The following is a 27254-nucleotide window of genomic DNA, read 5'->3' as shown; positions in this document are numbered from 1 at the left end:
ACAGTTTGTATGGAGCAACTGTGTGGATCCACATCATAAATGTCAAAACTTATTTGGTCATCTGGAAGTTTGTTCTTAATGAGAACCTGAGAGCAACAAGTTTAAAACTTGTAACTTGGCAAAACAAGTTTTTTTTTTTTGAGCCCAAAAAAGTTTGCCTGTAAAATTAATGCTTTTTTGTTGTATAAAAGGGGCAATATTGAACATAAATTGTTTTTTTTTCCTCTGCATTCTCATATTGATTGCCATTCTGGAGTCTCCTTAAATCCTGAGCACATTTGCCTGATTTTTATTTAAAAAGTAGTTTAGTTTGCTCCAGAATGCAAATGCTTCTACTTTGCAAATTTCAAAAGGGAATTGTATAAGTACCTGAAGGAAAAAGATTTGCAGTGCTATGGGGAAAGGGCGGGGGAGTGGGACTAGCTGAAGTGATCTTGCAGAGAGCTGGCACGGGCTCGTCGGGCCGAATGGCCTCCTTCTGAGCTGTAACCATTCTATGATTCTAACATGCTCACCTTTCTCAGCCTTTCCTTGTAACTTGGATTCCTGAGATGAGTAGACGGCTAAAATTGCGGGATCAGTTTTCTGCTTCTGAAAAAATATCATTAAATCATACCTAAGAAATAGGAGCAGGAGTCAGCCATTCGGCCCTTCGAGCCTGCTCCGCCATTCAATGAGATCATGGCTGATCTTCTGCTTCAACTCCATTCACCGGCCCTATCGCCATATCCCTTGATGCCCTTACTAGTCAGAAATCTATCGACTTCTGTTTTTAATATACCCAATGACTGAACCTCCACAGCCCTCTAGGGTAGAGAATTCCAAAGATTCACCACCCTCTGTGTGAAGACATTTCTTCTCACCACAGTCCTGAATGGCCTACCCTTTATCTTGAGGCTGTGCCCCCTGGTTCTAGACTTCCCAGCCAAGGGAAACATTCTCCCAGCATCCACCCTATCAAGCCCTGTAATAATTTTGTATGCTTCAATGAGATCCCCTCTCATCCTTCAGAATTCAAGAGAATACAGGCCTAGTTTACTCAGTCTCTTCTCACACGACAGTCCCGCCATCCCAGGAATCAATCTCGTGAACCTTCGTTGCACTCCCTCTATGGCAAGTATATCCTTCCTTAGGTAAGGAGACCAAAATTGTACACAGTACTCCAGGTGTGGTCTCACCAAGGCCCTATATAATTGGAGTAAGACCTCTTTACTCCTGTACTCAAATCCTCTTGTAATGAAGGCCAGCATACCATTTGCCTTCCTAATGGCTTGCTGCACCTGCACATTCACTTTCAGTGACTGCATACTTTAGTTAGGAGGCTCCTGTTCTCATAAGAATTCCTGCCTACAGTAAACAGCTGTCGAGATCCCTTCAGTTATTAGCCGGTTTTTTGTAGGAGTGGCCCTGTGGGGTCAAATCCATACCGATTTTGGGCAGCCAATGCTGATTGGGCCCCCAAAACACTGACCGTCACACTGATAGTTGGCATGTATGTGAAAATTATCTAGTCCAAGAAGCTCTTGTGAAATAAATGACATGTTCAGTCTTGAGCTCAATAACTTTTACAGTTTCTTCAGATGTCTGAAGAGCACCCCTTGGCCAAACAGTTTTATTTTGCAGGATGGGGGAAAAGGAGAGTTAGGGAAAAAGTCTGAAGAAATTGCACTAAGTGCAGCTAAAATAGGTTTTGCTGTTGGGGAAAAAAAAATCAAAATCGATTTTTATGGCAACATCAGAATCTATCAGGAGTGAGATGGCAGCTTAATGCTGAAGTTGACACTGGAAACATTTTCAATCTGCTGTTGGATAAGAAAACTGTGAAACTGAATAGTATTTTTAAATCTGTTGATGGACAAAGAAATCTTGCCTATCCCTAGGGGAAAAAGGTTCAAGGCAAAGTGAAGACTCAATGGCTAAATAGGGATTGTGTAGGCATTAACTTTAATATTAGTATGAAAGGTTCAATTATCAAGATAGTGGGAACAAGCAACAGCTGAGGGTAATTAAAGCCAGTATTGGGATACTGAAAAGGCATTTGATAAAAGGATAGCAGAAGTTGCAGAAGTGATGCCAAGGCTTTTTTCACTTCCCTTCCTTCCCCATGCCCACCAGGCCAAACTTCCTCTAAGGCTCCCCTCTGCCCTAGCCCTGAATTCGCATCTTTCTCCAGTTTCTCTCCGATCTCCCCACATGCCCTCTCCGAGCTCATCTTGTCCATGAGACCCACTTGCTGTTCCCTCGATCCTATTCCCACTAAACTGCTGACCACCCAAACTTCTATGTTTGAATCCCTCCAATCAGGTTTCTGCCCCGCCACAGTACCGAAACAGCTCTCATCAGTCACAAATGACATCCTATGTGACTGTGACAAAGGTAAACTATCCCTCCTCATCCTTCTCGACTACTCTGCAGCCTTTGACACAGTTGACCACTGGTGTCCCCCAAGGATCTATCCTTGGCCCCTCCCATTTCTCATCTACACGTTGCCCCTTGGCGACATCATCCGAAAACACAGTGTCAGTTTCCACATGTACAACCCCCAGCTCTACCTCACCACTTCTCTCAACCCCTCCACTGTCTCTAAATTGTCAGACTGCTTGTCCGACATCCAGCACTAGATGAGCAGAAATTTAATCCAACTAAATATTGTCTTTGCCGCCACAGACTCCGTTCCCGAGCCATCAACTCCATCCCTCTCCCTAGCATCTGAGGCTGAACCATACTGTTCGCAGCTTTGGTGTCATATTTGACCCGGAAATCCAGCACAGAAGGAGGCCATTTGGCCCATCGTGCCTGTGCCAGCTCTCTGAAAGAGCTACCAATTAGTCCCACTCCCCTGAACCTGCTTCAACTACCCTTTCAAGCAATATTTTCCAGATCATCACAACTCATTGTGTAATCCAATTTCTCGGTGTCTCTCCCCTGACTTTTTTAACATTTATTTTAACTGTTATCTGATTACTGACCCTCCTGCCAGTGGAAACAGCTTCTCCTTATTTACTCTATCAAAACCCCTCATAATTTTGAACACCTCTATTAAATCTCCCATTAATTTTCTCTGCTCTAAGGAGAACAATCCCAACTTCTTTACGCTCTCCACATAACTGAAGTCCCTCATCCCTGGTACCATTCTAGTAAATCTCTTCTGCACCCTCTCCAAGACCTTGACATCCTTTCTAAAGTGCTGTGCCGAGCATTGGACACAATGCTCTAGCTAAGGTCTCATGAGGACATAAGATGTAGGAGCAGGAGTCGGTCATTTGGTCCCTCGAGCCTGCTCCGCCATTCAATAAGTTCATGGCTGATCTGACCTTGGCCTCAACTCCACTTCCCTGCCCACTCCCCATAACCTTTGACTCCCTTACCATTCAAAAATCTGTCTATCTCCACCTTAAATATATTCAATGACCCAGCCTCCACAGCTCTCTGGGGAAGAGAATTCCAAAGATTCATGACCCACTGAGACAAGAAATTCCTCCTCATTTCCGTTTTAAATGGGTGCCCCTTTATTCTGAAATTATGCCCCCTAGTTCTAGATTCCCCCACGAGGGGAAACATCCTCTCTGCATCTACCCGGTCAAGCCCCTTCAGAACTCTAACGGTGGCATAGTGGTTAGCACTGTTGCCTCACAGCGCCAGGGACCCGGGTTCAAATCTGGCCTCGGGCGACTGTCTGTGTGGAGTTTGCACATTCTCCCTGTGTCTGCGTGGGTTTCCTCCGGGTGCTCCGGTTTCCTCCCACAGTCCAAAGATGTGCGGGTTAGGTTGATTTGGCTATGATAAATTGACCCTTAGTGTTAGGGGATTAAATACGTGGGGTTACGGGGATAGGGTGGGATATGTGTCGGTGCAGGCTCGATGGGCCGAAATGGCCTCTATCTGCACTGTGGGGATTCTGTGATTCTGAGTATAGGCTCAACCTTGCTTCATAAGACAACCCCTTCATCTCTGGAACCAACCTTGTGAACCTTCTCTGAACTGCCTCCAATGCAAGTATATCCTTCCTTAAATAAGGAGACTAAAAAATTATGACTGCAAATTATGGGCCTATATGTTTTTCTCTTTTTTTATTCGTTTATGGAATGTGGGTGTCGCTGGCAAGGCCAGCATTTATTGCCCATCCCTAGTTACCCTTGCCTATAAAGGAAGTAACGGAGAGGGTTGATGTATATATGGACTTTCAAAAGCGTTTGATAAAGTTCTACATAATAGACTTGGAGCAGAGAGATTAAGGGGAAATGGAGGTGTTGAAAATTAAGAGGGGTTTTGCTGGAGTAGATAGGGAGAAACTGTTTCAAGTGGCAGGATGGTTGGTAACCAGAGGACACAGATTTAAGATAATTCACAAAAGAATCAGAGGAGTAATGAGAATTTTTTTTACGCAGTGAGTTGTGATCTGGAATGCACTGCCTGAAAGGGTGGTGGAAGCAGATTCAATTGGATCACTCTTTCAAAGTGCTAGCACAGGCATGATGGGCCGAATGGCCTCCTGTGCTGTATGATTCTCTGGTACAATGATATAGCAGTAGCGACTATATAAACAAATTAAGTCATTTGTTTTGAAGCATGTTCTTTGATACTTTCTATCTCTCTCTTTCCAAAGGCAGAGTAACTCAGAGCTATAGGTGTTGAGTAATCTTTGTTTGGGTACCTTGTCCTTTCCGTGGGTAATAGTATATTTAGAAAGTGTGAAAATCATCAGCTCATCCAAAGGAGTTACTCACAAACTTGAGGAGGATGTACATTTGGCAGCACCTTACACTGAAGCACGAATTGGTAGTGGCGTGGAATGGAATGGGAGGGCACAGATTTGGCTCTGTTCAGACCCTAATCTAATCTGTGCTGAGCAGGGAGGCTGTGGTGACTTTCTGCAGCTGGGAAGGTGCATCCGCAGTGTAAAACCATGGGTATAATGAATGTAAGTCTTGTGGGAAATAGAAATGTTGACACTTGTTTGACTAGATGTTTTAACGCTCAACAGGCATGCAAATGTATTTTTCTTTAATGCACTGCACTTTAAACATAGTCAGGCAGCAAATACATGGTGAAGTCACAGAATTGATATAAAACCACCCCAGCTACTATGTTAACATTAGTTAGAACAACAGCAACTTGTATTTACATAGCGCCCTTAATGCATAAAAACATCCAAAGGTGTTTCACAGAAGCATGAAGAAAAAATGGACATGGAGCCTAAGAGGAAAGGGATTAAGAGGGCTAACAAAAATCTTGATCAAAGAGGTGGGTTTTAAGGAAGGTCTTAAAGGAGGAGAGGGAGGTGGAGAGGCAGAGGGTTTTATAGAACGAATTCCAGAAGGTGTGGCTTAGTTGACTGAAAAGATGTCCGCAGTTAGTAGGGCAAAGGGTGGAAGGGTGCGCAGGAACCGAGATTAAGGGGGGTCGGGGGTTGTAGAGCTAGACGAGGTTACAGAGGTAAGGAGGGGTGAGGCCATGTAGAGATTTAAACACAAGGATAAGAATTTTAAATTTGAGGCTGGGGATTGGGTCAACAAGGACAGGAGTGATGGGGTTAATCCCTTATTCTATTGGTGCAGGAAAAGATAAGGGCAGCTGAGCTGGGGGTGGAGGAGGGGAGGCTGGCCAGGAGAGCATTGAAATAGTCGAGTCTGGAGGTGACAAATGGCTGAATGAGGGTTTCAGTTTCAGATAGACTAAGGTTATGGAAGTGAAAGTCGAGGGTTTTTGTGATGGAGCAACTGTGAGATTGGAAGCTGAGCTCAGGGTTGAGCAGGACTCGGGTTCAGGACAATCTGATTTAGCCTAGGACAGTGGTCAAGGAATGGCTGGAATTGGTGGTGAGGCTATGAAGTTTTGGTCTTCCCAATGTTTAGCTGGAGGATGTTACGGCTCATCCAAGACTGTATGTTGAGTAAGCAGTCTGACAACACCGAGGCGGTGGTGGCGAGTTGGCACTGTGTGTCATTGGCATGCACATGGAAGCTGACCCCATGCTTGTAGATGATGTTGCCAAGAGGCAGCATGTAGATGAGGAGGAAGAGGGGACCAAGGATGAATCATTCGGGGACTCCTGAGGTGAAGGTGCAGGGCAGGAAGAGAAGCTACAGCTCGAGGTGCTGTGGCTACGATTGGACAGGTAAGAGTGGAACCAAGTAAGTCCCATGGAGAAGAACAACAGAGGAGAGTTGTTAGAGGAGGATGGTGTGACCAGGCATACCAAAGGCTGCAGAGTGGACATAGTCACAGAGAATGTCGTTGGTGACTTTGGTTAATGTGCTCAAATTCCCAACATACACACCCGTCACACAGCTCTCTCCCCCTTTATTGTAACTATTGTATTACAATCAACCTGCATTCCATTTTAAGTAGAGTATGAATTTCAAAAGGCTCCTTGAATTGTGAATCCTTTGCCTTGAACGTCATAATTATCACTCCAGATGAAGCATGCTCCCATAATAGTTTGCTCCAGCTGAGGGAGCAGGCTGTAGTTGCTTTCAGTGCGTCAAATCCTGTCCTACAACTCCGTCTCTTGGAAAGAATTCAAGTGTTAACATCTGCCTCTCAGCATGCTCCACGTCCTCACACGGTTTGCCTCTAGTGTTTTCTGACCCCTTTAATCAACTTGTCCTGTGGGCATCAGTTTCTATGTTTTTACACAACATTTTTCTCTGAAAGCTGGGCTTCAATTCGAACTGCAATGTGGCCTCTCTTGTATGCAGTGTCAACTGATAACTCGGATGTCTTTACGAACATCCGAAATAGATGGGCAGGAACAGACCAGGCCGTCCATCAAGCTTGCCCCAGAGACCAAAAAAACGAGAAAAAAATCCAGAGTTATTAAGGGAAAAATACTCTGGAAAATTCCTCTCTGACGCCCTCAGGCGATAATGTATCATGATGATAGATTTTAATGTGAGTTTGAGTGAAGACTCATTCAGACATGTGTTGGTGTTCATTCTTGTCCCACTCCAGTTTCCATAAAGCAGTATTGAACCAGACTGACGCACAAGTCAAAACGTGCGTTAATGACAAGTAGAAGCAGAAGAGCATGCATCATAAGGGAAGATCGTTGCTTGCACCTGAACCAGAGTAGCCTGTTTTGCCTCCGGGACTTGGGCTTTTGGCTTTAACTGCTGTACTGTACTGAAGGAGGGGCGCCACTGCTGCAAATACCAACAGTCCCCATCCACCATTATAACAACAAGTTCCATTGATACAGTGCCTTTAATCCAGATTAACTGGACCCTACAGAAGAAGAGAGAGATGGTCATCAACTCTGTGAGGGAGTTAGGAAAGGTGACTGAAGGCTCGATCGAATAGGAGGGCTTTGAGGAGTCTTTTAAATGGGCAGAGAGAAGTAGTGCCAGAAGTGAAGGGGTTCCACAGAGTAGCGCTGAGACCATTGAAGGCTCTGCAATCAAAGATGGAGGAGAGGGAATGGGACTGTAGAGAGGAGGCCAGAGTCAGAGAACTGGAGGGCAGGGAGCAAACACCAGCTGACTAATGTTGCGGAGGCAGCATGGGCTGAGCCTGTGGAGGGATTTGTCAGTGAAGACGAGGAATTTTAAATTCCACCTGGTTGAAGAAACAGAGCCTGTGTAGGGCAGTGAGGAAGGGCGCAACAGGTCAACAGGACTTAGTACCAGACAGGGGGTGGGAGGCAGAGTTTTGGACAAGTCCAAGCTCCACAGTGTGAGAGTTTGAGGGTAACTTGCGAGTTGACTCAACATCCTAAGGATTAGCCTTACTTACTGTGTGATTGAATATCTTTGCCTCTTGTTAAGTGCAATTGTAAGACACCTGCGTATGGTGGTACCCATGACGATTCTCGAGCAGAGACAAATGAAAACTGTATTCAGTGATGGGATGATCTTTTTGCCACCTTCTCTCTGCTTCATCAGCAGATGTCTAGGGACAGTTAAGCAGGTAAAAAGTCTCTCTGCTGTATTGCTCCTTCTCTGAAGTACCAAAACTAAATAGCACATTTGATCAATATTTAAACTGTGAGAATCATCCGAACAGAGCACATGGGACGAAGAAACTGCTTGGCTCATCGAACCTGTTCCTCCGAGCATACTCTGTGCAATTCCTTTCTCGTGGATCTATTTCCTGATTGCTGCAAATAATCACGGACAAAATGTCAGGATTTTTTCCCCCCCAGAATCCAACCTCGGAACCGCCATGAAAACGGTTGTTTTGATTGGGAGATGGATACTTAAAATATCTTGACACAATATTCTTTTAAAAGGAATGGGGGTAGGTTAACCTGTAGAATTGCTCTAAAATTTAAAGTAAAGCATTTGGTTACCTCTGCAAACCTGGATTGTCTGAGTGCACATGAGCTATGTATTTCTATATATTTTGTACCCTGAAGTATTCTTTAATGACGCTGAATATTTGAAAATGGCAAATTTCTGCACAATTTTTATAGTTTTGGCAAATGGAACCAGGAAATCTGTTATAAAATACTCATCAGGATTTATTACTGACGATCACTGAACAAAGATGAGTGCTAATTAGCTTCTACTGTTTTATCTCGGAGTTGAAAACGTGTGTGTCTCACCTTGTGAGCCAATCTACAATTTCATGCACTTTATTCTTCTGGCATATACTGAACTTGATCCCAAGTTAGCATTTCTTCCCGACTAATCTTTTCTCTCTTTGCCCTTATATACTTTTTCAATTCCCCCTGCACTCTCTGTATTCTGCCTGATTTTCTACTGTATTCTGTACCTGACATTTGCCATGAACCCTTTTCTATTATTTTTTAACTCTATTTCCTTTGTCATCCAGGGATCTCTAGCTTTGGATGCTTTATCTTTCCTATTTTTGGGAATATGCTTGGTTTGCACCCGAACTATCTCTGCCTTGAAGGTCTGCCATTGCTGATTAACTGTTTTCTTGTCCAATCTTTGTTTCTAGTCCTCCTGTGCTAGATCCCTTCACAAATCAGTTGAAATTGGCCCTCTTCTAGTTGGGTATTTTTACTGTTGATTTTTCCTTGTCCCTTTCCTTAACTACTTTAAACCTAATTATATTACAATCACTATTACTCAGATGTTCTCCACTGAAACACACTCCACTTGCTCTACTTCATTCCCTAGAACTAGATCCCGCACGGCTTCCTTCCTCGTTGGGCTAGAAACATACTGATTAAGAAAGTTCTTTTGTACACATTTTAGGAAATCTTCACCCTCCTTGCCCTTTACATTTTTTCCTCCCCAGTCTATATTAGGACAATTGAAATCCACTACCACAAAAGCAAAATACTGCAGATGTTGGAAATCTGAAATAAAAAGAAAATGCTGGAAATACTCAGGTCAGGCAGTACCTGTGGAGAGAGAAACAGAGATAATGTTTCAGGTCGATGACCTGTCATCAGATCCTTTCTTCTGACGAAGGGTCATCGACCTGAAACGTTAACTCTGTTTCTCTTTCAGAACAAACGGGAAACTGTTCAACCTCCGTCGCCTCCAGTCCAGATCCAAGGTCGTCCCATCCTCTCATCGAATTACAGTATGGAGACGATGCTTGCGTCTGTGCTCACTCGGAGATCAAACTCCAAACCATCGTCAGCACCTTCACCGAAGCATACGAGAGCATGGACCTTACACTAAACAAAGGTCCTCTACCAACCTGCCCCCGTCACACAGTACTGCCCCCGATTATCAAAATCCACAACAAGGCCTTGGACAACGTGGACCACTTTCCATACCTCGGGAGCCTACTGTCAACAAGGGCAGACGTCGACGACGAAGTCCAACACTGCCTTCAGTGTGCCAGTGCAATCTTCGGTCGCCTGAGGAAGAGAGTGTTTGAAGACCAGGACCACAAACCTGGCACTAAGCTCATAGTCTACAGAGCAGCAGTGATACCCGCCCTGCTGTACGCCTCAGAGACATGGACCATGTACAGCAGGCACCTCAAAGCACTGGAGAGGTACCATCAACGCTGCCTTCGCAAGATCCTGCAAATCCATTGGCAGGATAAGCGCACCAACGTCAGTGTTCTTGCTCAGGCCAACATCCCCAGCATTGAAGCTCTGACTACGCTCAATCAGCTCCAATGGACGGGTCACATTGTCCGCATGCACGATACGAGACTCCCAAAACAACCCCTCTACTCGGAGCTCCGGCACGGCAAGAGAGCCCCAGGTGGGCAGAGGAAACGCTTCAAGGAAACCCTCAAAGCCTCCTTGAAAAAGTGTAACATCCCCACCGACGCCTGGGAATCCCTGGCCCAAGACCGCACAAAGTGGAGGAGAAGCATCCGGGAAGGGGCCGAACACCTCGAGTCTCTTCGCCTGGAGCAAGTGGAAGCCAAGCGCAGGCAGCGCAAGGAGCGCACGTCAACCCAACACCCCACCCACCCGCCCCTTCAACCACCGTCTACCCCACCTGTGACAGAGACTGTAGGTCCCGCATTGGACTCATCAGTCACCTGCGAACTCATCTTTAATGTGGAAGCAAGTCATCCTCAGTTCCGAGGGACAGCCAAAGAAGAAGAAAAATATGTAATGAGAAAGGATTTAGCAATCTTGTTGTGCGAGGCCCCTTGGGGAGGAGCGATCATAATGTGATAGAATTCTTCATTAAGATGGAGAGTGAAGTAGTTGACTCAGAGACTAGGGTCCTGAATTTAAATAAAGGAAACTATGATGGTATGAGGCACGAGTTGGCTATGATGGATTGGGGAATGTTACTTAAAGGGTTGACCATGGATCGGCAATGGCAAACATTTAAAGATTGCATGGATAAACTACAGAATTTGTTCATCCCAGTTTGGCATAAAAATAAAACAAAAAAGGTGACTCAACTGTGGCTAACAAGGGAAATTAGGGATAGCATAAGATCCAAGGAGAGGACATATAATTTGGCCAGAAAAAGCAGCAAACCTGAGGATTGGGAGCAGTTTAGAATTCAGCAAAGGAGGACAAAGGGATTAATTAAGAAGGGGAAAATAGATTATGAGAGTAAGCTTGCATGGGAACATAAAAACTGACTGTAAAAGCTTCTAATAGATATGTGAAGAGAAAAAGATTGGTGAAGTCAAGCGTAGGTCCCTTGCAGTCAGAATCAGGGGAATTTATAATGGGGAACAAAGAAATGGCTGACCAATTAAATACATACTTTGGTTCTGTCTTCACAAAGGAGGACACAAATAACCTCCCAGAGATGTCAGGGAACATAGGGTCTAATGAGAGGGAGGAATTGAATGAAATCAGTATTTGTAGGGAAATGGTGTTAGGGAAATTGACAGGATTGAAGGCCGATAAATCCCCAGGGCCTGATAATCTACATCCTAGGGTACTTAAGGAAGTGGCCCTAGAAATAGTAGATGCATTGCTGGTCATCTTCCAAAATTCTATAGACTTTGGAACAGTTCCCATGGATTGGAGGGTAGCTAATGTAACCCCACTGTTTAAAAAAGGTGGTAGAGAGAAAACGGGGAATTATAGACCGGTAAGCCTGACATCAGTAGTGGGGAAAATGCTAGAGTCCATTGTAAAAGATGTAATAGCAGAGCACTTGGAAAACAGTGACAGGATCGGAGAAAGTCAACATGGATTTACAAAAGGTAAATCATGCGTGACTAATCTACTGGAATTTTTTGAGGATGTAACTGGTAGAATAGATAAAGGAGAACCAGTGGATGTGGTGTATTTGGACTTTCAGAAGGCTTTCAATAAGGTTGCGCATAAGAGATCAACGTGCAAAGTTAAAGCACATGGGATTGGGGGTAAGGTACTGACTTGGATAGAGAACTGGTTGGCAGACAGGAAGCAACGAGTTGGAATAAATGGGTCTGATGCGCTATCAATTACTCATAAAAGACTGAGAGCTAAGAGAGTAACTAAAGGCTTTTATTAACAAAAGAATGAAGGTCTGCCTCGAGTGGTCGACCGGTCCAGAAATACAAAGGGCTGGGGAGCAGTCACCTTTATACTAGGACCTGTGGGAGGAGTCAGCCGAGGCATGTCCAGGCATGTACACAGTGGAATACAAACAGGACAAACAGGAATACAAACAGTGGTTTACCACATTCACCCCTTGTTTAAAATTGAGTCCGGCGGGGTGAAGTGTATTAAAAGTTAGTGTATTGGAGTCTCTCCGGAGGTCTTGTCTGCCGCTGTGATCGGCGTGGCGACGGCAGGGGTAGTGGAGCTTCCGGCGTCGAGTCCTGCGTGGGCTGTGGCACAGGCGTGTCGTCCTCGTAGATGTCGAGCGGGTCGCGGGGCCCAGGCCTGCCGTCTGCTGGGGCTGGACATCGGATCGTTGGGGGGGTGGTAGTGAGTAGTGGGTTACTGCGGCCCCCGAGGGTGCAAGGTCTCTTATGGAGACTGCGTCCTCCCGCCCGTCCGGGTATGCAATGTAAGCATACTGGGGGTTGGCGTGGAGGAGGTCGACCCTCTCGACCAGGGGGTCCGTTTTATGGGTCCTCACGTGCCTTCTCAGTAGGACCGGCCCTGGGGACGTCAGCCATGGCGGTAGCGATGTCCCTGATGTGGACTTCCTTGGGAAGACAAACATTTTCTCATGAGGGGTGGCGTTAGTGGCAGTGCAGAGCAGTGACCGAATAGAGTGGAGCGCATCGGGGAGCACATCCTGCCAGCGGGAGGCTGGAAGGCCCCTAGACTTTAAGGCTAGCAGGGCGGCCTTCCAAACTGTCGCATTTTCTCTTTCCACCTGTCCGTTCCCCCGGGGGTTGTAACTGGTGGTCCTGCTTGTGGCAATACCCCTAGTTAGCAGGTACTGACGGAGTTCGTCGCTCATAAACGATGAGCCCCGGTCGCTATGGATATAGCTGGGGAAACCGAACAGGGTGAAGAGGTCGTTCAGACATTTAATGACCGTGGCACTGGTCATGTCCGGGCAGGGGATGGCGAACGGGAAACGGGAGTACTCATCAATAATATTGAGGAAGTACACATTGCGGTCGGAGGAGGGGAGAGGCCCTTTAAAATCAACGCTCAGGCGCTCGAAGTGGCGAGTGGCTTTTATCAGGTGGGCCCTGTCTGGTCTATAAAAGTGCGGTTTGCACTCAGCGCAGACTTGGCAGTTCCTGGTCATGGTCCTGACCTCCTCAATAGAGTAAGGCAGGTTGCGGGCCTTGATGAAGTGGAAGAACCTGGTGACCCCCGGGTGGCAGAGGTCATTGTGGAGGGCCCGCAGTCTATCGATCTGCGCGCTGGCGCAGGTGCCACGCGATAGCGCATCCGGGGGTTCATTGAGCTTCCCGGGCCGGTACAAGATCTCGTAATTGTAGGTGGAAAGTTCGATTCTCCACCTCAAGATCTTGTCATTTTTGATTTTGCCCCTCTGCTTGTTGTTAAACATGAAAGCAACTGAACGTTGGTCAGTGAGCAGGGTAAATCGTTTTCCGGCCAGGTAGTGCCTCCAATGACGCACAGCCTCCACAATCGCCTGGGCCTCCTTCTCAACAGCGGAGTGTCTGGTCTCCGGGCCTTGGAGGGTTCGTGAAAAGAAGGCCACGGGTCTCCCCGCCTGATTGAGGGTAGCGGCCAGGGCAAAGTCGGACGCGTCGCTTTCCACCTGGAAGGGGATGGATTCGTCCACTGCGTGCATGGTGGCTTTGGCAATGTCTTCCTTGATACGGTGGAAGGCTAAGCGGGCCTCTGCCGTCAAGGGAAAAGAGGTGGACTTGATCAGCGGATGGGCCTTGTCCGCATAGTAGGGGACCCACTGGGCATAATAGGAGAAAAACCCTAGGCACCTCTTCAGGGCCTTGAGGCAGTGGGAGTTCCATAAGGGGACGCGTCGGGGTCGGGGCCAATGACTCCGTGTTCCACAACACAGCCAAGGATGGCGAGGCGGTTTGTGCGGAATATGCACTTCCCCTTGTTATATGTCAGGTTCAGGAGTTGGGCGGTGCGGAGGAATTTTTCGAGGTTTGCGTCATGGTCCTGCAAGTCACAGCCGCAGATGGTCACATTGTCCAGATATGGGAAAGTGGCCTGCAACGCATTTTGATTTACCATCCGGTCCATCTCCCTTTGGAAGACGGAGACCCCGTTGGTGACGCCAAAGGGAACCCTAAGGAAGTGATAGAGGTGGCCGTTTGCCTCAAAGGCAGTATACTGGCGGTCCTCAGGGCGGATAGGGAGCTGGTGGTACGCTGATTTCAGGTCAATGGTCGAGAAGACGCGGTACTGCGCGATCTGGTTGACCATATCAGCTATGCGGGGGAGTGGGTAGGCGTCCAGCAGGGTGTAGCGATTTATTGTCTGGCTGTAGTCAATGACCAGGCGCTGCTTCTCGCCGGTCTTAACGACCACAACCTGGGCTCGCCAGGGGCTGGTGCTGCCCTCAATAATCCCTTCCTTCAGGAGCCGCTCCACTTCGGTTTTAATGAAAACCCTGTCCCCGGCACTGTATCGCCTGCTCTTTGTGGCGATGGGCTTACAGTCGGGGGTGAGGTTAGCAAACAGTGGGGGGTGACTCTGAGTGTGGAGAGGTTGCACCTGGTGCGCGGCGGGCAATTTGGGAGCTGCTGGCTGCGGACTGTGAGTGGGGGTAGGGGTCCACCGTACGCCATCGTAACACTTTTAAGGTGGCACTGAAAATCTAACCCCAGCAGGACGGCAGCGCAGAGGTCGGGCAGGACCAGAAGTTTAAAATGATCGTACACGGTCCCGTCTACTACGAGTGTCACTACGCAGTAGCCGCCGATGTCCGCCGACTGGGACTCGGAGGCCATAGAAATCCGCTGGTGCGCAGGCAGGACTGGGAGAGAGCAACGCCGCACCGTGTCGGGGTGGATGAAGCTCTCCGTGCTCCCAGAGTCAAAAAGGCAGATTGTATCGTGGCCATTTACCTTAATGTCCATTGTGGAACTGGCCAGCTGGTGCGGTCTCGCTTGGTCCAGTGTAACGGATGCCAGCGTAGGGGTCGGTGTGTCGCTGCGGGTATCAGATGAGGCGGTGTTGGGGGCCTGCTGCGTTCCGGCTGTCGTCCAAGATGGCGGCGTCCATGATCCCCATGTGGCTGGAGGCGTCCAAAATGGCTGCTGTACCGGTGGGTCGCACATGGCCGGGGAGGCCCAAGAAGGCGGCCCGCATGGCCCACACGCGGCGCTGCTGGGGTTCGGGGTGGCTTTGGCCCTGCAGATGTTAGCGTAGTGTCCCTTCTTCCCGCAGCCCGAGCAGATCGCGTTTTTCGCCGGGCAGCGCGCTCTGGGGTGTTTTCCCTGGCCACAGAAGTAGCATTTCTGGCCTTGGGGCACTGCTGTCTGGCCTTGGGACACTGCTGCGGTAGTTGGGCCGTTGCTGGGGTGTGGCTGGGGTGGCACGGCGCTATGAGGCGGTCCTACCGTGTCCCAGGCTGTCATTCCCCGCGGCGTCCACGGTGCAGAGCAGTAGGCATCCATGCCCCGGTAGGCTGCATCCAATGATAGTGCGAGTTCAGAGGCCTTGTTGAGGTCGAGGTCACTCTGCTCCAACAGTCGCTGTCGGGTGTAATTGGATCTGTGGCCCGCTACAAAAGCGTCCCGGATAAGTTCCTCTGTGTACACGGCGGCCTTTACATCCTTACAACCACAGGCCCGGCCAAGCACAGACAGTGCCTGAAGGTATTCCACGGTCGATTCCCCAGGTTGTTGTTTACGACTCCCCAGAAGGTGCCTGGCGTACACTTCGTTCACTGGGCGCGTGTACTGGTCCTTGAGGAGCTTGATAGCGTCCGCGTACGAGGTCGCGTCTTGGATGACCGAGTACACTCGGTGGTTCACTTTGGAGGTCAGGACATCCAGTTTGTCCTCGTCCGATTTGATTGCTGCGGAGGCGGTCAGGAATTTTTCAAAACACTTAAGCCAGTGAGTAAACTTGGTGGATGAGTCCGCCTCCCGATGATCTAAGTCCAGGCATGCTGGTGTGAGGATCTTCTCCATTATAAAAATTTTGTTAATAAAATTGATGCGCTATCAATTACTCATAAAAGACTGAGAGTTAAGAGAGTAACTAAAGGCTTTTATTAACAAAAGAATGAAGGTCTGCCTCGAGTGGTCGACCGGTCCAGAAATACAAAGGGCTGGGGAGCAGTCACCTTTATACTAGGACTTGTGGGAGGAGTCAGCCGAGGCATGTCCAGGCATGTACACAGTGGAATACAAACAGTGGTTTACCACAGGGTCTTTTTCCAAGTGGCAGGCAGTGACTAGTGGGGTACCGCAGGGATCGGTGTTAGGACCCCAGCTATTCACAATATATATTAATGATCTAGACGAAGGAACTAGATATAATATCTCCAAGTTTGCAGATGACACAAAGCTGGGTGGGCGTGTGTGCTGTGAGGAGGATGCAGAGAAACTCCAGTATGATTTGGACAGGTTGGGTGATGGGGCAGATGCATGGCAGATGCAGTATAATGTGGATAAATGCGAGGTTATCCACTTCGGTGGCAAAAACAGGAAGGCAGATTATTATCTGAACGGCAATAGATTGGGAAAAGGGGAAGTGCAACGAGACCTGGGTGTCCTTGTGCACCAGTCGCTGAAGGTAAGCATGCAGGTGCAGCAGGTGGTTAACAAGACAAATGGTATGTTGGCCTTCATAGCGAGAGGATTCGAGTACAGGAGCAAGGATGTCTTGCAGTTGTACAGGGCCTTGGTGAGACCACACCTTGAGTATTGTGTGCAATTTTGGTCGCCTTATCTGAGGAAGGATGTTCTTGCCATGGAGGGAGTGCAGCGAAGATTCACCAGACTGATACCTGGGATGGCAGGAATGACGTATGAGGAGAGATTGGGTCGATTAGGTTTATATTCGCTGGAGTTTAGAAGAATGAGAGGGGATCTCATTGAAACTTATAAAATTCTAACAGGACTAGACAGACTAGATGCAGGAAGGATGTTCCCGATGGCGGGGAGTCCAGAACCAGGGGTCACAGTCTAAGGATAAGGGGTAGGCCATTTAGGACTTAGATTAGGAATTTCTTCACCCAGAGAGTGGTGAACCTGTGGAATTCTCTACCACAGAAGGCAGTGGAGGCCAATTCATTAAATATATTCAAGAAGGAGTTGGATATATTTCTTAAGGCTAAAGGGATCAAGGGATATGGGGAGAAAGCAGGGACAGGGTACTGAATATGGATGATCAGCCATGATCTCATCGAATGGCGGAGCAGGCTCAAGGGGCCGAATGGCCTACTCCTGCTCCTATCTTCTATGTTTCTATGTTCCTGTGATCCTGGCCTTCTGTGCATCCTTCTACTCTCTACCCCATCAGTGGCGGCAGAGCTTAGTAAGTGCAGGCTGTAATCTGCTGAAGTGTTTGAGGAAACGCTAACAAGTTGACTTCACTATCTCTAGACGAGTTTGGACTCGAGCATTCCAATGCTCTCCGGGCTGGCCTCCCACCTTCCAGCCTCCATAAACTTGAGCTCATCCAAAACTCTGCTGCCCGTATCCTAACTCGCACCCAGTCCCGTTCACCCATCACCCCTGTGCTCGCTGACTTACATTGGCTCCCAGTCTGGCAACACCTCAATTTTAAAATTCTCATCCTTGTGTTCAAATCGCTGCATGACCTTGCCCCTCCCCATCTCTGTAACCTCCTCCAACACTCCAAGATCTCTGCGCTCCTCCAATTCTAGCCTCTTGGCCAGCCCAGATTATAATCGCTCCACCATCGGTGGCCGTGCCTTCTGTTGCCTAGGCCCTAAGCTCTGCAATTCCCTTCCTAAACCTCTCTACCTCTCTCCTCCTTTAAGACGCTCCTTAAAACCTTCCTCTTTGACCAGATTTTTGGTCACCTGTCCTATGCGGCTCAGTGTCAAATTTTGTTTGATAATTCTCTTGTGAAGAGCCTTGGGACATTTTACTACGTTAAAGACGTTATATAAATGCAAGTTGTTTGCCAATCAACTAGTCACTTGCTAGAGTTTGACATAGACAGAGGCTAGGAGTAGATAGTGTAATAGTGATCTCATCTTGGGGTTGGGTTGCTCCCTGTGAGAGTGCACAGGTCGCAGGTTTGATGAAATAAGCACCTTTAATGGACTTCTATTTTTGATTATATAAAACAATAGTAATATTACAAGAGTGGACTTGATAAGATCATAATTTCTTTCTATCCCAAGCTTGAGGCTGACAGTTTTTAACTGCAGACTAGAACATTTAAAACATTGCCCTTTAAAGACCAAAACTTGCATTCATTCCGCCCCCTTAAGGTAACAGTGTTCCAAGGTATTTCACAAAAGAGACAGAGATGCTATGGGGCAGCAGAAGAGTTTGGAGAGATGATTGAAAAGCTAAGTTTCAGGCTTTTAAAGGCAAGGAGAGAAGTAACTAGGGAATCATTTCAGAATCATACTCACCATAAAAAGCCACAGAAGATTAGATGGGACGTTTGTCCTCTTGCACTGCTGTTTGCAAAGTGAGTTTTCTGAATTGATGACTGTTGTCCCATATGGTAAAACAGGTTTTTGCCTGGTCAGGAACATAATGGAGTGATAGATCTATATCTAGACTATTTGGTTTCAATGCAGCCGTTGACAGAGAAATAAATATCAATAAGATGACAAATTGCCAATGTAACAAGGACCTTTAACCGGTTTAGTCACAATTGGTGGGGGGATAGTCAATACTGAGGACTGCAACAAATTACAAGAAGGCATTAATAAACTTACAGAATGAGTATATAATTGGCAAATGAATTTCAACATAGATAAGTATTACATTTTGTTAAGAAAATAAGGAGGTCACATATTACTTGGAAAATAAGAATCTAAATGGGGCTGAGGAGCAAAGGGATCTCGGAGTACAAATACACAAATCACTAAAAGTAGCGACGCAGGTTAAGAAGGCCATAAAAAAGCAAACCAAGCACTAGGGTTTATTTCTAGAGGGATGGAATTGAAAAATAGAGAAGTTACACTAAACCTGTATCGAACCTTGGTTGGACCACACATAGAATCATAGAATGGTTACAGCACAGAAGGAGGCCATTCAGCCCATCGAGCTCATGCCGGCTCTCTGCAAGAGCACTTCAGCGAGTCCCACAACTCCCCAGCCCTTTCCCAGTAGCCCTGCAAATTGTTTTCCTTCAGATACTTATCCAATTCCATTTTGAAAGCCACGATTGAATCTGCCTCCACCACCCTTTCAGGCAGTGAATTCCAGATCCTAACCACTCGCTGCGTAAAAAAGTTTATCCTCATGTCACCTTTGGTTCTTCTGTCAATCATTTGGAGTACTGCGTACAATTCTGGTCACCATATTATAAAAAGGATATAGAGGCACTGGAAAGGGTGCAAAAAAGATTTACAAGGATGATACCAGAACTGCGAGGATATACCAATCAGGAAAGGCTGAACAGGCTGAGTCTCGCTTCTCTTGCAAAGAGAAGGTTGAGGAGTGACCTAAAAGAAGTCTTTACAATTATGAAAGGTTTTGATAGTGAAGACACAGAGTGTGTTTCCACTTGTGGGGAAGAGCAAAACTGGAGGCCATCAAATTACGATAGTCACCAAGAAATCTAATAGGGAATTCAGAAGAAACGTCTTTACTCAGAGTGGGGAGAATGTGGAACTCGCTACCACAGGGAGTGGTTAAAGCGAATAGTATAGATGCATTTAAGGGGAGGCTAGATAAGCACATGAGGGAGAAGGGAATAGAGGGTTATGCTGATAGAGTTAGATGAGGAAGGACGGGAGGAGGCTCGAGTGGAGCATAAATGCTGGCATGGACTGGTTGGGCCGAATGGCCAGTTTCTGTGCCGTATATCTGATGTAATTGTGGAGCTGGTATATTAATAAGCCTGTGGTGACTAATTGTACCCCCCACAGGAACTGACTAAGCGAGAGGTGGAGTACATGGCACTGTCTCGGGATACCACTGAAACAGACCTTAAGCAACGCAGAGAGATCCGGGCAGGAACAGCCTTTTACATTGATCAGGTAAGTTGTACTGCACCTGGCAGATTCACCACTTCATTCATTAATGTGACTTAAGTTCGATAAGGTGCCACATGAAAGGTTACTGCATAAGATAAGAGCTCACGGAATTGGCATGAATAGAGAATTGGCTAAATAACAGAAAGCAGAGAGTCGGGATAAATGGGTCAAACGGTAACTAGTGGGGTGCTACAGGGATCGGTGCTGGGGCCTCAACTATTTACAATCTACATTAATGACTTGGACGAAGGGAACGAGTGTCATGTAGCCAAGTTTGTGGATGATACAAAGATGGGTGGGAAAGCAAGTTGTGCAGGGGACTCGAATCTGCAAAGGGATATAGACAGGCTAAGTGAGTGGGCAAACATTTGGCAGATGGAGTATAATGTGGGACAGTGCGATGTTATCCACTTTGGCAGGAAAAATAAAAAAGCAAATTATTATTTAAATGGAGAGAGATTACAAAATGCTACAGTTCAGAGGGACCTGGGGGTCCTTGTGCATGAAACACAAAAAGTTAGCATGCAGGTTCAGCAAGTAATCAAAAAGGCAAATGGAACGTTGGCCTTTATTTCAAGAGGGTTGTAGTATAAAAGCAGGGAAGTCCTGCTACAGCTGTACAGGGTATTGGTGAGAACACACCTGGAGTACTGCGTACAGTTTTGGTCTCCTTATTTAAGGAAGGATATACTTGCATTGGAGGCAGTTCAGAGACGATTCACTAGGTTAATTCCAGAGATGAGGGGGTTGACTTATAAGAAAGGTTGAGCAGGCTGGGCCTATACTCATTAGAATTTAGAAGAATGAGAGATGATCTTATTGAAACATATAAAATACTGAGAGGGCTCGACAAGGTAGATGCAGAGAGGATATTTCCCCTCGTGGGGAAATCTAGAACTCGGGGGCACAGTTTTAGAATAAAGGGTCGCCCTTTTAGAACTGATGAGGAATTTCTTCTCTGAGGGTCGTAAATCTGTGGAATTCTCTGCCCCAGAGAGCAGTGGAGGCTGGGTCACTAAATACATTTAAGGTGGAGATGGACAAATGTTTGCAAGATAAGGGAGTGAAGGGTTATGGGGAGCGGGCGGGGATGTGGCTTTGAGCCCAAGATTAGCCTTGATCTTATTGAATGGCGGAGCAGGCTCGAGGGGCCAAGTGGCCTATTCCTGCTCATATTCAGGTTCTTATGCAAGTTCTCATTTTGAAAACACATCTGTATGTAAATGAAACAAAGTGTTTTTGGGACAAACACACAAAGCAAAAGCAGCCCTGAGCCAGAAAAAGTCACAACAAATTGGGACATGTATTACTGAGACTCGCCAAGTGAGAAATGGATGGAAGCCCGAGTATGCCAGAACTCTGTCCATTTTATGCCTTGACACATTTTCCAATGGGTAGGACCAATGACATAGGCATTTCATTTCAATATTAGCTTGGGGGGCATGACCATCCTTAAGGCCATCTCGCATTGTTTTGGCATTCAGCAAACCAAATGTCAATTTGGTCTGTGTGAAGCAGGTATCCTGAGTTGCTAAGTGGCAGTAACTGTACTGGAGGGATTGGAAAGGATACAAAAATATAAAGGAAAGCAATTTCTAAACTGTTTTCTCCTTTCTTTCCTGTTGACACTTGGATTAGAACATAAGAAATAGGAGCAGGAATAGGCCAATCGGCCCCTCGAGCCTGCTCCGCCATTCAATAAGATCATGGCTGACCTGATCCTAACCGCCAATCCACTATCACAGAACCATCTCCTGAATCGAACAGAATTAGACACACGAAATAGGAGCAGGATCAGGCTACACGGCCCCTGGGCCCGCTCCGCTACCCACAGGGCCATGACCGATCCGAACCTAGACTCATGTCCAAATTCCTCCCCGCTCCCCGTAACCCTTAATTCCCTTTACTTCTAGGAAACTGTCTATTTCTGTTTTAAATTTATGTAATGATGTAGCTTCTACAGCTTTTTGGGGCAGCATATTCCATGGACCTACCACCCTCTGAGTGAAGTAGTTCCTCCTCATCTCAGTTTTGAAAGAGCAGCCCCTTATTCTAAGACTATGCCCCCTAGTTCTAGTTTCACCCATCATCGGGAACATCTTCCCCGCATCCACCCGATCCAACCCCATCACAATCTTATATGTTTCAATAAGATCGCCTCTCATTCTTCTGAACTCCAATGAGTAGAGTCCCAATCTACTCAACCTCTCCTCATATGTCCATCCCCTCATCCCCGGGATTAACCGAGTGAACCTTCTTTGTACTGACTCGAGAGCAAGTATGTCCTTTCTTAAGTATGGACACCAAAACTGTACGCAGTATTCCAGGTGCGGTCTCACCAATACCTTGTACAACTGAAGCAATACCTCCCTTTTTATATTCTATCCCCCTAGCAATGAAAGCCAACATTCCATTGGCCTTCTTACTCATTTGCTGCACCTGCATACTAACCTTTTGAGTTTTGTGCACCAGGACCCCCAGATCCCTTTGTACTTCAGTACTTTCCAGTTTCTTGCCATTAAGATAATAACTTGCTCTACGATTTTTCCTGCCAAAGTGCATAACCTCACACTTTCCAGTATTGTATTCCATCTGCCAAATCTCTGCCCACTTACTTAGCCTGTCTATGTTCCCTTGCAGGTTTTTTCTGTCCTCCTCACTCACTACTTTCCCTCCCATCTTAGTATCATCTGCAAACTTTGATATGTTCCACTCGGTCCCCTCCTCCAAATCGTTAAAATAGATTGTAAAGAGTTGGGGACCCAGCACTGACCCCTGCGGAACACTACTAGTTACTGATTGCCAGTCTGAGAATGAACCATTTATCCCAACTCTCTGCCTTCTGTTAGATAGCCAATCCTCTATCCATGCCAGAATATTACCCCCAATCCCGTGATTTTTTATCTTAAGCAATAATCTTTTGTGTGGCACCTTGTCAAATGCCTTTTGGAAGTCTAAATACACTACGTCCACTGGTTCCCCTTTATCCACCCTATATGTTACTTCCTCAAAGAACTCCAGCAAATTTGTCAAACATGACTTCCCCTTCATAAAACCATGCTGACTTTGTCCTATTAAATTATGATTATCCAAATGTCCTGTTACTGTCTCCTTAATAATGGACTCCAAAATTTTACCTACCACAGATGTTAGGCTAACCGGTCTATAGTTTCCAGCCTTCTGTCTACTGCCCTTTTTAAATACGAGCCTTTGCGTCAATTGTTGCAAATAGTTTTTTGCCTTCAGCACCTATAGATTTCCTAATGGGAATCCCCCTGTTGGACATTCTATGAGGAGGAGAACCTATAGAAGGATGCCAGGCAGGTCAGATGGTGCAAGGGGTGCTCTAGTGCAGACACAGGTGATGGACCATTAGTGCAGGTGGAGGCTCTCTTCCCAAAAAAAGCTTGGACAGCAGACTCGATGGTACCGTTAAATGACGTGTATACCTGACTGACTGCAATAGTGCATGCTTCCTCTGAAGCACCTTAATCACAGCATGTGACGCTTTAATTGACACCACATGAAAGAAGACAGGTCAGAGTGATAAGCAGCCAATGTATTCGGATTGGCTGCACTTGCAAAGATGCTAATCATTGTTGCTGGACCTGGGTCAGCCGAGAGCCAAATGCAGAGCTGTGCCCTGTGCTGCAAGGGCATCTGCCGATACTGTGCGACATAGGGCCAGCACATTCACTGCCACAAATGCTTTGGCTCCATCTCCTGCAGGCATACTGCAATGCTGACCCATCTGGATGATGCTGTGGGAATGGTACAGAGTTTCACCCCTCTCGCAGCCACTTCGTGCAGCCCTGCCATCACACAAAAGGGTAGGTGCTGGGCTGCTCCATCGCTTGCCTCCCGACTCGTGCCTGAAGCTTGGGCTTCCTTTGCCTGCCTCTTCTTAGCCTCCTTCCCCTTCAGCCTTGGCTGTAACTGGGTGGAGATGCCTTGTGAGCCTTTCTAGAGGTTTTCAGAAATGTATTTGCCCTATTGTGACACTCCCCGTTAATTCAAATCTAATTTTCTTGCAGTTACTGTTCCCACCACTAGTATGCTACCTTGGCCTGTCCGAAATCTGCACAGGAAGGGGTCGATATTGACTGCCTGCGGAAAACAGCGGCAGTCAATTAATTTCCTGCAAGCCCGAGGCAGAAGGAGACCATGGCAATTTTAACCACTGGGATGGAAGGGGGCTCCAGGGGTGCTTTGTGGTAGGGAGGTGGAGTTGGGGGGTTAATTTGGGACATGGGCCTAAACTGGTTAAAATACTTGCCTTCCATGGCCTCTTCTGCTTCCGATCCTCTTCTGACAGGCCTACACCTGGTGGGAAAGCTGCAGTCACTTCCCCAATCAGGCCGGAGTTAAAATTGCAGTTGGGGCTAGATGACATCATCAGACCCCGATTCTGCATATTTAAAGAAGGACCCCGCCAGCTTTAAGCAGGCAGCTTAGCCGCCTGTCCAGAAGTGCTGGTAAAAATCGTAAATGACAGGATCAGAGCAGGACATTGGTGGGTAAGTGATCCGGTGCATTGTCACTGCTCCCCCACCTGATATCAACTGGGTGAGGAGGGTTAAAAATCCCTCTCCACCTCCCCCCGACCCAGAATTTTGCTAATAACCTGACCATGGAAAATTGAGTGCAAACAGCACATTTCCATTTGAGTCTGTTGCAACCCACCAATAGGCATTCAGGTGTAAACTACACCAAAAGCCGAACATTTAGCATTTATCTCGAGCGACGTGGCCAACAGTGCTGTCTTGCCAGGATTGTTGGAAGATGCAACTGGTCAAATATTGTCACCTGAAACATTCCTTCTCCAAGCTGTTGGGGATTTCGTTCATGGGAATCTTTACAACATCTGACGAAAATGAGGGGAAACTTCACTGATATGTGGAATTTTTTTTTAATCCTCCTTTAAATTCCTTCATCATACTTGCATCATACTCATAGAGTTATACAACACAGAAAGAGGCCCTTTGGCCCATCGTGTCTGCGCCGGCCATCAAGCCCTCTCTATTCTAATCCCATTTTCCAGCACTTGGTCCGTAGCCTTGTATGCTATGGCGTTTCAAGTGCTCATCTAAATGCTTCTTGAATGTTGTGAGGGTTCCTGCCTCTACCACCCTTTCAGGCAGTGAGTTCCAGATTCCAACCACCCTCTGGGTGAAAAAGTTTTTCCTCAAATCCCTTCTAAACCTCCTGCCCCTTATCTTGAATCTATGCCCCCTGGTTATTGACCCCTCTACTAAGGGGAAAAGTTCCTTTCTATCTACCCTATCTATGCCCCTCATAATTTTGTACACCTCAATCAGGTCCCCCCTCAGCCTTCTCTGCTCCAAGGAAAACAACCCCAGCCTGTCCAGTCTCTCCTCTTAGCTGAAATGCTCCAGCCCAGGTAACATCCTGGTGAATCTCCTCTGCATCCTCTCCAATGGAATCACAGCCTTCCTTTAGTGTGGCGACCAGAACTGCACACAGTATTCCAGCTGTGGCCTAACTACAGGAAAAGTTCTGATATCCGGCACCGACGGGACCGGCGTGTTGCCGATCTATCAAAAGTGCCGGACATACAAAGTCAACGTTGAAGCATACGGAGATGAAAATCTCCGTATTTGACAACAAACACTGTTGCTCAGCAACAGCTCATAAACACTCAGCCCGTACCTTGAAGTGTCTCTGAAGCTGTTGCGAAGCTCCAAAGACGCTTTCCAGAGCCTGCCTGTTAACAGAATGCTAGGAGAAGAAAAAAAAAACTAACTAAAACGGCTGCTGATTTCTGCCGTTCGAGCAAAGTTTCCGGCCATACAACCTCCGGATAAACCAAAGTTTCCTGTATATACTTATAAAACACCTTGGGACTTTCCTTTATTTTGCACGCCAGTGTTTTTTCATGCCCCCTCTTCGTTCTCCTAATTTCTTTTTTAAGTACCCCCCCCCCGCACTTTCTATACTCCTCTAGGGCTTTCACTGTCTTTAGTCCTTTGTATCTGCCAAAAGCCTCCCTTTTTTTCCTAATCCATTCTTGTATATCCCTTGACATCCAGGGTTCCCTGGGCTTGTTGGTCCCACCATTGACCTTTACGTGAACATGTTGGCATTGTACTCTCTCTATTTCCTTTCTAAAAGACTCCCATTGCTCCGATGTGGATTTTCCTACAAGTAGCTGATCCCAGTCCACTTTGGCCAGATCCTGCCTTATCATATTAAAATCGGCCTTCCCCCAATTTAGAACCTTTATTTCCGGTCCATCGTTGTCCTTTTCCATGACTACCTTAAATCTCACCGAATTATGGTCACTGTCATCAAAATGCTCTCCTACTGACACTTCTACCACTTGCCTGGCTACATTCCCCAGAATTAGGTCCAGTACCGCCCCCTCTCTTGTAGGACTTTCTACATGCTGGCTCAAAAAGCTCTCCTGGATGCACTTTAAGAATTCCACACCCTCTAAGCCTTTCACACTCTGACTTTCCCAGTTAATATTGGGGAAGTTGAAATCCCCTACTATTATTACCCTATTATTTCTACACTTCTCTTTTGCCTACATATCTGTTCCTCTATTCCCCCCTGACTGTTTGGAGGCCTATAGTACACTTCCAGCAAAGTGCTTGCCCCCTTTTTGTTTTTAAGTTCTACCCATATGGCCTCATTAGAGGAACCTGCTAAGATATCATCCCTCCTTGCAGCAGTAATTGGCTCCTTGATTAATATTGCAACACCCCCTCCTCTTTTACACCCCCCTCTGTCTCGGCTGAAGATTCTTTTCCCCGGAATATTGAGCTGCCAGTCCTGCCCCTCCTCAACCATGTTTCTGTGATAGCAACAATATCATACTCCCATGTGTTCATCAACACCTTCAATTCATCTGCCTTACTCGCAAGACTCCTTGCATTAAAATAAATGCCATCCAGCCTTGCCATACTCCCTTGTGCCGTTACATACTTTTTCTGCCTTCCAGGCTGACTTGTTTCTTCCTCTATATTTGTCTGTGCATCACCCCCTACTATAGCTCCACTCCGTATCCCATCCCCCTGCCAAGTTAGTTTAAACCCCCTCTCCCCCCCCCCCCCCCCCAGCAGTACTAGCAAGCCTCCCCGCAAGGATGTTGGTCCCGTTCCGGTTCAGGTGCAACCCGTACAACCCGTACAACTTGTACAGGTCCCACCTTCCCCAGAAGCAGACCCAGTGATCCAGGAAACTAAAGCCCTCCCTCCTGCACCAACTATTTAGCCACGCATTCATCTGCTCTATCTTCCTATTCCTGTACTCACTAGCACATGGCACGGGAGTAATCCAGAGACTACAACTTTTGAGGTCCTGCTTTTTAATCTGCCACCTAGCTCCCTAAATTCTTGT

At 46.9% G+C, this 27254-nt stretch overlaps 1 protein-coding gene across 1 annotated transcript in view; it reads left to right on the top strand.

The window, feature by feature from the left end:
* Window positions 1-27254, top strand: part of vwa8 (von Willebrand factor A domain containing 8) — a 458807-nt gene that overhangs the window by 61699 nt on the left and 369854 nt on the right. Inside the window, exon 4 of the mRNA XM_086006090.1 lies at window positions 19785-19895. Within this exon, the coding sequence (XP_085862216.1) occupies window positions 19785-19895 (111 nt within the window). The remainder of the gene's footprint in view (window positions 1-19784; window positions 19896-27254) is intronic.

The sequence above is a fragment of the Somniosus microcephalus genome, chromosome 14 (genome assembly GCF_052327205.1).
Source record: "Somniosus microcephalus isolate GS21.2 chromosome 14, FLI_Smic_1.0, whole genome shotgun sequence".
Classification (NCBI taxonomy): domain Eukaryota; kingdom Metazoa; phylum Chordata; class Chondrichthyes; order Squaliformes; family Somniosidae; genus Somniosus; species Somniosus microcephalus.
Note: the sequence above shows the minus strand (reverse complement) of the source record. Positions and strands in the feature narration are given on the sequence as shown.